This window comes from Mytilus galloprovincialis, chromosome 5 (genome assembly GCF_965363235.1).
Source record: "Mytilus galloprovincialis chromosome 5, xbMytGall1.hap1.1, whole genome shotgun sequence".
Classification (NCBI taxonomy): domain Eukaryota; kingdom Metazoa; phylum Mollusca; class Bivalvia; order Mytilida; family Mytilidae; genus Mytilus; species Mytilus galloprovincialis.
Window position 1 is genome coordinate 88,194,743 of NC_134842.1, and position 13,431 is coordinate 88,208,173.

The window sequence follows — 13,431 nt, forward strand, 5'->3', positions numbered from 1 at the left end:
GTTATATTTTGAAAGTATCAGTTTAACTTTGAGATGAAGAACGTTTACAAGTAATTTTGTTTCGTAGATTGGCTCACCTTATCATTTAAACACATTAGACATTATTGTAATAGTGCACCAGTTTTCTTTTCTCTCTTTATTTTGATTATGCATTACTAGTGTTTTATTCTTTCTCATGATCTGTCTGTCTTGTAAATTCTTTAGAAAGCCTCGGTGGTATAGTTAAACTGACTTGTTTATTTGAGCTACGTTTTGGAACAGACAAGCAACAAAAAAAGAGGCTGAAGTATCTGAAGTCTAATACTAGAACTATATATATAGAGAAGGGGTTAATAGTTCTAAGTGCAATTTTATCAAAAAATATATTTATGATTTTGTTATGTTCATATCATGAGGTCCGACGAGCCTGTGCGAGCCCATGGCCGAATTTTTATCAGATTGGGTCAAATCTTATTTTCTGATTTCAAAATTGTTGTTTTGACAAAGAGTGGGCTGATAGGGGTCAGTTAAAACAAAGTGTTTGCACCGTACACTTTAAATTGCCCCTATACATCTACAAAATACTTCTTGACTTCAATATGTTAAAGATTACAAGAAGGCACATACTTGGGAAAAAATAAAATCTGAACATAATTACAATAATTTAGAAAAACATTTTTTTAAATTAGTTTGTCTATAGATAAAAACAAAATTATGATCTAGCAATATATATGATGTTTTTGCCTCACATTTCAGTTTTATCTCACTTTTCGGATCTAGAGTTTGGGGGTGGCGGTTGCTACGGCTAGACCCCCTTTTTTAAACTGGAATCCGCTTGTATTTCGCTACACTCGAACAAAGTATATCAGCCGAGAACCACCTCACTCTTTTTGTGGACGATCAATACATTTGAATGTGGACACACTGAATGATTAGAACCCCCCCCCCCCCCCTTTTGAAAATGACTGGATCCGCCCCTGTATTTCTATTAATTTTGTTATGACTATTATTGAGAGTCGGAATTTCAAAAATTGTGGACATCGTACACATGTGAACTGAGGATGACATTTACTGGGTAACGAAGCAATCAAAAATCAAAAATGAAAAAAAAAATACAAGGCAAGATACAGAAAACTTGTGATTAGCAAAGAATAGCAAGCCTAGATAAAAAAAAAAAAAAAAAACAGGGTGGGGGGTCACCCTTTTTTGGGTCAATCATTGCATTTGAATGGGGACATGGTTATAATAATAATAAATTCTTTATTTAAAGAGGGTAACTCAATTAGAACTAGTCTAACTTTCATTGAGGCCCTTAAACAAAATACATGCATACAGTTAACATTCATACAGTCATACATTAAAATACAATATATATATTATAATATATATTACTAGTATATATATACACAATTCAATCATTCAAATATATACAAATGGTAATAAATGGCAATATTTGATAAAGTTTTGTTAAACATGCTAAAGGAAAACAAATTATTTGACTTGCATATAATTTTCAAGTAAATGATTATAACAATGTTTCTTGAACAATTCCACATTACGACATTTTTTTTATTTCGAGTGGTAAATTATTCCATACTTTGGTTGCAGAATAATGAAAAGATTTTTTATAAAAATTTGTATTTCGTCTTGGAACAAAAAGATCATTATTAGAGACCGATCGTAAGTTGTGGTGTTGCACATCATCAATATTTAGCATTGCTAAGTAATCAGGTGTTTTATACATTACAATTGATTGTTGGTATTTTATTCTTTTGGTAAAAGATAGCCATTTCAAAGATGAAAACATGAAATTAGATGGAATAGAAATATCGCATTCCAGTATAATTCTTGCTACTCTTTGTTGAAGTTTTATGATTCTATCTGATTTTTTTTGTAATAAATTTCCCCAAACTGAACTACAATAGTCTATATATATATGGTAGAATATATGCATTGTATAATTGCTGCCTTGTGTGTATTGGCAAATATACTTTAATTTTATATAAAAGTGATATTTTAGATGAGAATTTTACATATACGATCAACATCATCTTCCCAGCTTAAATTTTCATCAATGTCAATTCCAAGTAATTTGAAAGAATGGACATTCTCAATACATGTTTCGTTGACGGTAATACATAATTCTGATTGTTGTGTAAGTTTTTGTTTTGAACCCAATTTCATACACTTAGTATTTGTTTGTGCAATTGATTTTCATACTGTTATTCTTACACCAAGATTGTATTATAATAGCATTTAAATCGTTTTGCAATATGCTGTTTATTTTTTTAATGTTTTTATCATGAAAATGCAATATTAAATCATCAGCATAAAAATCCATGTTGGATTGTTTAACATGAAGTGGTAAATCATTTATATCGGACCTAAAATAGAACCTTGAGGCACTCCATACTTTACAAACGATTTATCAGATTTAATGTTAGCGTATTGGACTTCTTGTTGTCTTTCACATCACTGAGACTATGCCCTTTTATCCTGGGTTGGGACCCCCTATTTAAAATGGCTGGATCCGCCCCTGGGTGACACATGTATATCAACTTCTGTTTTCTTGTACTTATCCGGATTCTTCAAGTTAACCGAGACCGATTTCTTTGATAAAAATTTGATATCTTTGTTAACTTCCTGTTTTGAAAATCCAACACAAATTCATCATTCTAAAACCTGGTTTCCACAATAAACTTAATATTGTGAGTTTACAAACCCTTCCCCAAAAACGCTATGGAAAGGATACCTTTTGGGTGCCACTGAGTTGGAGTATCCTGAGTAACCCCCATACAAAACTCTTTATTACGTATCAGTCGGTATCGGGATCGTTCGCCCTGATTACATGTTCGCCCTAGGTTCGTTCGCACTGAGTTTGTTCGCCTTGGTAATCCGTTCGCCCTGGGTTCGTTCGCCCTATTTTCATTTATGATATGTATATATGTTACATTAATAAAAGAAATATATATTCATATATATAAAAATTTATGTATATCTATTAACAGTTAAATACAAAATTCAAATATTTTATTGGACAAAGCACATATGATACAATGCGTATTCCAAGATACAAACACATTAAACATGGCAATTTATGCAACCGAGAATACAGAATATTAATTAAATAAAATTCTTGGCTGCATTGTTACACTTTATTTTATAATTACTTTTAATTACTGTTGATTTAATTTTTATTGCTGATTAGGTATGATTTGAAATCTTTGATATCACTGATTGGTATATGAATTGCCTTTGATGGATTAATAATGAAAATAACATTTTTCTCAAATAAAATAGTCAGCTTGGATGGGTAAAAACACTGATGTACAAATTGTTAGGCATGAACTTATAACCTAGTAGCAGCTAGCTGTAGACAACATAATACATCGTAAATATTCGGCGAAATTGTAGACCGACTTAACCATACACAACACAACACTATACTAAAAAATAAAAATCGTAAATATTCGGTGAAATTGTAGACTGACTTCAACATATTCAATTAAATACACACAACACAACACTATAATAAAAAATAAATATCAGGGCGAACATACCTGGTGCGAACAGGTATCAGGGCGAACGGTCTCAGGGCGAACTGGAATTAGGGCGAACAGTAAATAGGGCGAACCGAAATCAGGGCAGACGGACCCGGATTCGTATCAGTCGAACGGCAAAAATCTAAAATGTTGTTTCAGTAACTTAAACATATATATATTTATCATATACTTAGACTAAATAACATATGATTTTTACTGTATGATAATAGCATAAAATTGACGTAAATTTCATATTCTTCGAATTGGTGCTTAGCGGGCTGATATGAAAAGTTTATCACATGCTTAGAACGTTATCACATGCCTTTCCGTAATGTTATCGCATGGCATTCCGATGAGTACTCGGAAAATACACCTCAATGCTACGTTTTCAGTGAAAAACATCACAAAGTAGTGTACAAATCAATTATTTGGAGAGTGGAAAGTATATTGTGTAAAAAACCCAAAATAAATGCATTTTTAAAAGTTTCAAACATAATTTAGAAAGTAACTTTTATAAAATTTGACTTTCCAAACAGTGTTCATTATGTAGATTGTTAAATTAATTTTTTTTGTCGATTCGTCCATATTAAAATGTTTTTCTTCTCTTTTGATGCATATGATAGAAAGATTTCATATCGAATGTACTAAATTTTGGGTCCGACGTTCGTGAACGTTCACTCTTTGAACTTCTATTTGGGGCACCACATGAAAGGATCTGTATTCAATATATGAATCTTATTTTTCTCCATTGTTGAAGCATATGATAAAAAGATCATAACATGTCATTTTTCATATCGCATGTATTATCAGCCCTCGGTCATTATCAGCCCTCGGTCATTATCAGCCCTCGGTCAATATCAGCCCTCGAGCCATGCGGCTCTTGGGCTGATATTGAACCTAGGGCTGATAATACATGCGATATGAAAAATGCCATGTAATAATCTGATAATATTACTAGTGAAAACAATGTAGATAAATGTTTTAAAAAAAAACAAGGAAAAATATAGCTACACAGAGGGGGTACTTCTACTCACAAAAACCCAACGGGTATCCTGCCTACAAATACAGATCTATGATCCAGATTCCTATTAGAAAAAGGTGCATGAAGCCGAACAGCTTGAACTTAAAAAGTGGTATCAGATCCATTTGCACCAAATACACTTAAGCACCCTACATGTTCTCCCCAGAAGTCTGTTTGCACCCTACAGGTTTGCGCCCAATTTTGTTTGACTTTCAGATGAATTATTAGATATAATATATAATTAAAACTGTTTTTTTTTTTAAAGTATTATCTTTAATTTCAAAGCGAAAATATTAACTCAACTATTGCATCAAACTAATTACTCATTGCATTTTCCTATATTTTTAATTTGTATATATACAATGTATATATATCATGTATATATCAATATAAGTCTTGTTGTACATGTTGTTAGTGTCTTCTGTGACATAATTTTCAGTTTGTCACTAACATGACTAAATGGCATAAATGGTAGAAGTAGAAGTCATTTCTGGTTGGAATTCAATCACCTGAGAACCATAAGCAGAATTGTCACAAAAGGATATACATTTTTGTAACTACTTTTTGTAATCTTTTGTAATTGAAGGAAATGTTGTGCCCTATATCATGTATATCATGTATATAGTTATAAAAAATACAATGACATTTGAAGGAAATGTTGTGCCCTATATCATGTATATCATGTATATAGTTATAAAAAATACAATAACATAAAAACACATTATTGTTAAAAATCTCATTCCTCATTTCCTTCAACATATTAACATGTTTATGTGCTTTTGAAAAAGTACATTTAAAAAAAGATAATTTAGATTTATTTTTCTGATTTCAGTTATGTAAACTACACAATCATTACCTGTACAGAATTTGAACATCTTTAAAAGATTACTCAGCTTAGTCTCCATGGTCTCAGTGATGTGAAGTATTTAACAATGAAAAGCCAGATGGATAGTTTGGTATAGGTACATGTAGCTGCCAGTCAGCCTAACAACTGAAACAAAAGAGATGTAAATCCTGTAATGCTTGACCTGTGTGAATGAAGGTTATTGGAGGTTTATAGTACAATGTAGTACTAGTACTTTATTTTGTTTAATCAAATGCTTACACATGAAGCCAGTCATAATTTTAGCCTGTTAACATTAAATGTCAATTTAGCTACCTCATTTTAAATATTATATGTGCCATATGGACTTAGCATAATCTTTTCAAAGAGTAGACATTCTAATATACAAACTGGTCTTTTATTTTTGTAGTTTTATAAAGCTTTAAATATGAATGTGAGGCCCATTGTGTTTATTGTTGTCGTTGTATGCTGTACGGTTGCAGGATGGATTATTGGACACCATACACTTATTCGAGTGAATAATGAAAATGGTCAATCCGAAAATGGACAAGTGACGGAAAAGACCAGCTCTGTTGAACAAAAGAAAATGTTGAAACAGGGAGATAACTCTATACAAAATCAAACATCTACCATAATGGGAGGTAACTTAAATGAAAATCAAATATCTACTTTAAAGGGAGGTAACTTAAATCAAAATCAACAGATCTCTGTAAAACAAAATAAAAAATCTTCTGGAAATAATGGAAATTCCTTGATGAACACTGTTGTAAATAATGATAAGATTATTAACAGTATTAAAAACAGTGAGGGAAGAAAAACAAATAAAAAGCCTTTTTTTATATCAGCTGTAAAAGCTAAACTGCAGCCTAATGCCAAAAACATTCAACAAGCAATAAGAAAAGCTAAGCCTGTTGTCACAGATGTAAATGTAAACAATGGTTTAAAAGTGTACTCTCATAATGGAAATGATTGGACTCCTGATAATGGCATTTGTCAAACAAAAGATCACTTCATAAAAGCTTCATTGATAAATTCCTGGGGTAATACACCAATTTATATTCATAGTCCACTTGATGACAAATGGGTCAGTGGGGACCTGATGAAAAGTGGACATTGGGAAGGAGAATTAGTGAATCTAGTGTCGCGACTTCTCCAACAAGATAATGATTTACAGTTTGTAGACTTGGGAGCTAACATTGGAGTGTTTGCGTTGTCTATAGCAAAACTGGGAAGGAGTGTGATAGCAGTTGAACCATTGTCGATTAATTTACAGAGATTATGTAAGTCTGTGGAATCTGGTGTTTCATCGGATGGCAAGCCATTTTCTGATAAAATCACTATTATACACAATGCTTTATCAGATACTCGTGAAAAAGTTGAGCTTGGTAAAGATTTTCAAAATGTAGGCGGAACATACGTCTTGAAAGATAGTAATGAGAGAAAAGTTCAGGGTAGTACAATTACTGGAAAATACAAAGATGTTGTTATGACAGCCAAATTGGATGACATCCTTCAACTTCCAAATTTCGATTTTAAAAAAGTAATTCTAAAAATTGACGTTGAAGGATATGAAACAAAAGTTTTTAATGGTGGAAACAAATTTTTCGATACTGTAGATGTTAAAGCTGTTCTTATGGAATGGCGCTGGCACGAAGGAGCTCAAGATTTACAACAGCTGTTGGATTTCTTTTTGAAACGGAATTATAAAGCATACAATCCCAAAGCTAATCCACTAATTCAACTTAAACCAGAAAATGCTCAGAGATGGCCAGGAGATGTTTTGTGGAAAAAGTAAATTGTGCTATGGGGAGGCATGTTGTATTTTGATGGCATTATTTGTGTGCAGCATATATATATACTGAAATCTTATTAATTCATCTAGCTTGTTTTGTTCATTGTTCAACATTCTAGTCGTAAATGCACACTTACTCTTAAACTGACAAGGGAATTTCAAAAAGCCTTGACAATTTATATACATTCCAGTTCCAAATGAAAGCTTCAAAGCCTATTGATTTTTTTGGACTATTCAGTTTTGAAAAAGAGAAATTCAGTAAAAAAGTTTAATTTAATATGGGGTAGGGATATATTCTCCATGTAGCTTATATTATATGACATTTTTTTTCCTAATCTTATTTCATTCCAAAATTCCAAATACTACCATGACTACTGCAGCAGTTTTATTTTATTTTTATAAAAACATGCTGTAACTTTTTCTTTCTCTCTACAATTTAATCATAATTACTTTATATAATATTTTCAACTTTCCTATGCAAAATACCTTTCCAGAAGAGAGACAACTCTTGCACTTAAAAGACATAGAGGACATGTAGGAGGCAAGATTTGCCAATAATGAAGATAGAAAATGATTTATTATAGAAATATAAGAGTTTTACCTTGCAATGACTGTATTTCAGGTTAAAAAAAACCAAAGTACACCAAACATTGCCAAATCATTTCAACAATTTTAAAGCTATTACTTTCCTTAAAATATGTCATTGTGTATTGGCATTGTTCATTTTTTATGTATTAAATAATTGTTGTTCATTGCTGTTGATTGACATCATAAGATGACAATTTGTTTACACACAAAAAGTATTGATGTTTTGAAAAAGAGCATACATTTTTATATTAGACATGTTAGAAGGATTAGCATGGTTGATCATGATTAGGAAGTTATTTATTTTCTATGTTGATTTTTGACATGCAGTTTTACACAAATTTACTTATTGAAATAATTCTGTAAGCTCAGGTTGTATGTATTATTTTTGAAATAATGTTAAATTTAATATGAAGTGATGTACTGTTTTTGTTTAGTACATTCTTTGATATTTATTTTGTACACTTGACATGTTTGATTGATGAGTTGTTTTTTGCTACAAGTCTAGATTTTGTACTGTTGATTCAGCACAAATATGAATTGAATTTTAAGACTTCTATTATTTTCAATTTTGATTTTTGTCCTCAAGTGCCCTTTGTCTACATTATGTACATGTACATTTGTATGACTTGGAAGTAGTTGTATTAATTATTGTCTGTTTATATTGAAAAGTATTAACTTTTGCAATACTCATTACTGTTCTATGCTAAGCTTGTGTCTGACCAAAGTTTTCTGGACAAGCTTAGGGACGACATCAAAAGTTCAATGTAGGATAAAAAAACTTAATTCACATAGTTTTTTCACTGACCCCCCCACCCCCCCTCTTAACTTAATTTAGGAAAAATTGATTTACCAATAGGGATATATGTAAAAATCGATTTTAGATATACAAAACTTACAGAATTTTAACCCCCCACCCCCAAACTATTTGATTTAAGTTTTTTATCTTACATCGATCTTTTGATGTCATCCCTTATATTTTCATTTAACATGTTTAACAAGATAATGTTTAAGGTATACATATAACCCACCCTACACCAAATTGCTGTACATGTACATGTAAAAAAGCTTTACAAATTTTGTACTTAAAATTATTTTGACATAACTCTCTTTTGCTATGCATGTACATACATTGACATATACATTTATATGTCTAGCTTTTACCTATTATTCAAGAATTACGTCATTTTCATATACATGATATACAATCAAAAGTCCTTCCTATTTGGAATGCCAACATATTCTGTGTTGTTCAGATAATAAGACCCTCAAAATATTGAAGTTTTTAAGTTGGATTTTATTAGCGTCATAACTAATTCAAAATTCAAAATAGAGGGCATGGCTCCCAACAATCATTTTAGTGCATACACCTGCTCTTATAGTTCTTTTGGATGCATTTTTGTTTCTGATAGAAATAAAAAGTACTATTGAAGTCTAATAACCCCAAGATTTTCATTAGTGAACACTTTGTTTTGAAGTTTTAAGTGTGATGGTGTTATTATTGAATTTGCATTTATCATGTCTATTTTATACTTAATTATTATTAATCAAATATATTTTACTTTAAATACATGTATTAAATACATTTTACTTTAATTAAATATTTTGGTTTTGGGTAATATAATATACCAGTATTATTTATTTTTTACATCTATTTTCACTTTATCGTATACTCCATGACAAATTAGTGAAAATACTCAATTTATCATCAGGATCATGAAATACAGAAACAACTGATGACACTATAATCATGATAATAAGTTTGTACATAAAATAGTTAAGATGTGTTCACAGCTTTGTATTAGATGAAATGAATTAGCCGTTTCAGAATCTAAAGGACTATGGGTAATTTCATTGTTCGTACCCCAAAATGAAAATAACGTCACGACATTGGTTGAATTTCCATTGTTTTGGACGTTTTCAACCAATCACGACGTTTCAGTGTACATTTTTGAAAATATTACCCAGAATGCATTAGATTCTGAAACGGCGAATTGGAATATGTATTTGGTGCATTTTATTTTTAGAATAAAAAAAATGCATAACATGCCATGATTCATGTTTAATTTTGCCATAGGTAAGTCTTATATTTTCTTGATCTTCCAACTTGATACCCTTTGCTTAGCTGCTCTCTTTTGTGGGTGTAGGGTTATTTACCAAAATTTGGCCTACCTGTAGTAATTTCTGTTACCTTACACATGATTCCAAATTTATTGATATTTGGTGAAAAATGTAAACAAAAAAATAAATATAGTTATAGGAAGATGTGGTATGAGTGCCAATGAGACAACTCTCCATCCATGTCACAATTTGTAAAAGTTAACCATTATAGGTCAAGGTATGGTCTTCAACAGGGAACCTTGGATCACACCAAACAGCCAGCTTTAAAGGACCCAAAAATACATAATACATGTATTTTAAATAATTTTAAAATTTTGAGGTTTTGTTAATCTAAAATCTAAAATAAACTTATCCAACAAGTGTTGTAATAGTCAGAAAATAAATACATTAAAAGAACTGTAAGCAAAGCTTGTAAAAAGACACCCAAGCTTTGGTCATGGTGATTAAAATCAAAATAGGATATGCACAACATCATTATTAGTTCAGGAGGAGAGGGTGTTTAAATGTGAACTGTGCAGCCATATTGTTTTCTGAAAGAAACAGGTGAAACATATAAAAAAAAATTAGAGGTGCACAGAAGTCATTTTACTACATGAGTGTAATAAATTTTCAATAAATAGTAATAAGGAGATACAAGGAATTACAGATTCAAATTGGAATGCTTTAGCAAAATCCATTCTTTAATAGGGGGAAAACACTCCCTCCCCCCTCAATATACTGAACAAAAAACAAAATAGGAAGTCCATAATAGCTTTGTGTGGTTAAATGGTTGCAAGAACATTGTAATGAGGGATTTAGAAGGAGTGTAGGAAATAAAAAAGGTATATCCTTCAAATAAAGCCATGTCAATGTCTACATTCTGAGAAAAAGCAAAATAGATGGAAGATGATAGCATTATATGAATTGTGAAAAAGATTCAATGATTTGTAATGATTGATAAGAAGAGTTCTGAACAAAATAAGTCATTTAATAAAAGTAGAGGTAAAATCCTGTAAGTGCACATAAGCATTCCATGGCTTAGATTACCAGTTGTTAAAATAATGGGATAAACGTGTTTAAAAGTTGTGAATACAACATATGTACTTCTCATATCAAGCAATGGTAAAATCCAACAAGAGTTCAAAAACTGAAATATTTCGACTTTTTTATGCCCCACCTACGATAGAAGAGGGGCGTTATGTTTTCCGGTCTGTGTCCGTCCGTTCGTTATTCCGTCCATCTGTCCCGCTTCAGGTTAAAGTTTTTGATCGAGGTAGTTTTTGATGAATTTGAAGTCCAATCTACTTGAATCTTAGTACACATGTTCCCTATGATATGATCTTTCTAATTTTGATGTCAAATTACAGATTTTTCCACATTTTCACGGTCCATTGAACAGAGAAAACGCTAGTTCAAATGAGGCATCCGTGTACTTTGGAAACTTTCTTGTTTATTATCAATGTTCAAACCAAGGGTTTGAACATTGATAGTATTAAAAAAAAATCCGATAAAAAACGTTGATTGTAAATGATATCAAACTCCAAAGACATATATTTTAGGACTAGGAATCGACTATGGGTTATTGGCTTTGCACATTGTTGAAGGCCATACAGTGACCAATAGTTGATAATTTCTGTTTCACATTGGTCTCTTATTGGCAATAATACTTTTTTTATACTACATTTAACATGATCAAAGAAAATGAGTTCAAGGTCACATTAACCAAACGAGAAATATTAAAATTATACATGTACACCTAACAACCATTCAATACACAAAATATATATTGTTGAACTATTATGCTCATACTAGTAGTTTCTAAAAAAAAAAGACTTAACCAAGAAAACTAGATATTGACCAACGAACCATGAAAAGGCAGTCAATATTAGATGAACCATGTTAGGCAGACATGTTCAGCTTACAATACTTACATACAACAAATGAATTATAACCTAAATTTTTCTTTATTCTAAAACCAAACAAGTCAGCCTATAGCACAATTAGTACCGATTGGAATACATGCAATTTGCTGAAATATAAATCCATCGGACTCAACAAATGTGTTATTTATAAGAAAGTCCAGCATCTTTATAATATCATTTTCGATGAATGTGTTGTATATGCTGGTTTGAAGCATTCGATGTATGAATATCTCGATGGTTATGGAAATGTCTACTAATGAAATAAAAATGATTTTTACATTATGAGGAAAGAAAATCACTTTATAATGGTTGACATGGTATTACAACCCTCCTTTCCAAGATTTGTTGAAAACTCCTCACCTGTTTTCAACATGATGGACGGCCCTTCTGAAAATAAAATATCTTATAAACTTTATAAGATATCTTATAAACTATATATTAAGATATCTTATAAACTATATAAGATATCTTATAAACTATATAAGATATCTTATAAACTATATAAGCTATCTTATAAACTATATAAGCTATCTTATAAGTTATATAAGATATCTTAAAAACTTTATAAGATATTTTATATAAACTATATATTAAGATATCTATAATACTAAAATAACGAGGCCCAATTTGTCAGCCGTCATCGGGTAAAAACGTCAAATCAAAGAATTCAACTTTATTATAGTTAATATAGGAAAATGGCCTTGATTAAAAATTACACCACTCCAGACCCTTTTATTTTCCCAATCAATTGAATTAATATTGCCAATAATTAACAAGTTCCGGGTCGAATCCGATACCGATACCAATAGTATATTCACATGTCACCTATATATATATATATTGATACCTTAGCTTATATGTACGTTCCGCATCTGACAGGCGCACCACCAAACAGTGTATTTAGGTTTTGCTTCATACACGGGTCATAATCACAGGGATGGTTTTACTAAATTCTATCATCGTCACATTGTTTCTTATTGTAGTATTAATCAGTATGGCTTTAAAAGATGACAATAAGACTATTTAAATGTAGACTTAAAATAAGGCGTATAGGTACAGTTTCCAATTCGTTAGCCGGCATGGCACAAAATAGAGAAACAAAGAATTTAACTTTATTTATAAATAATATTGGACAATGCTGTTGATAAAAAAAAATACTCCATTCCAGGCACTATTGGTTTTCAAATAATTAATATTACCAATAATTGATAAGTTCCAGGTCGAAGGTTTCAAACAGAAATATTTTGAAAGTAGAGAAAACTGTGCATCTTATAATCAGCATGACTTTATCAGATGGCAATTCAATACTTAATATCCAGGCTGAAATAAAGCTTACACATGGTTATATACTTTTAATTCAGTCAGGGACCAGCGACTTCACGGGTGTCTTCTAGTCTTATATAATATATAAGATATTTTGTATAATATATAAGATATCTCATATAATACATATATAATATATGAGATATCTTATACAATATCTTATATACTTTGTAAGATATCTTCTTAAGTTTATATAGAATTACACAGTAGTACATGTACCTAACGAGAGGTATTGCGCCTGATATTCATATGATGAAGACATAATCTTTCAATCAGTTTAATTGAAGTCCGGAGCTGGCATGTCAGTTAACTGCTAGACTAGT

General features: G+C 30.9%; 1 protein-coding gene across 1 annotated transcript; it reads left to right on the top strand.

The window, feature by feature from the left end:
* Positions 1-2,609: 2,609 nt before the first annotated feature.
* LOC143076638 (uncharacterized) lies at positions 2,610-7,324 on the top strand. Its single transcript, XM_076252473.1, has 2 exons — positions 2,610-2,687; positions 5,375-7,324. Exon 2 carries the CDS (start codon positions 5,814-5,816, stop codon positions 7,179-7,181), a length of 1,368 nt encoding a protein of 455 aa, XP_076108588.1. The 5' UTR covers positions 2,610-2,687; positions 5,375-5,813; the 3' UTR covers positions 7,182-7,324.
* The last annotated feature ends 6,107 nt before the right edge of the window (positions 7,325-13,431 follow it).

Excerpts from the sequence above, each read along its gene's own strand:
- LOC143076638 (XM_076252473.1), top strand. The coding sequence starts at position 5,814 with ATGAATGTGAGGCCCATTGTGTTTATTGTTGTCGTTGTATGCTGTACG.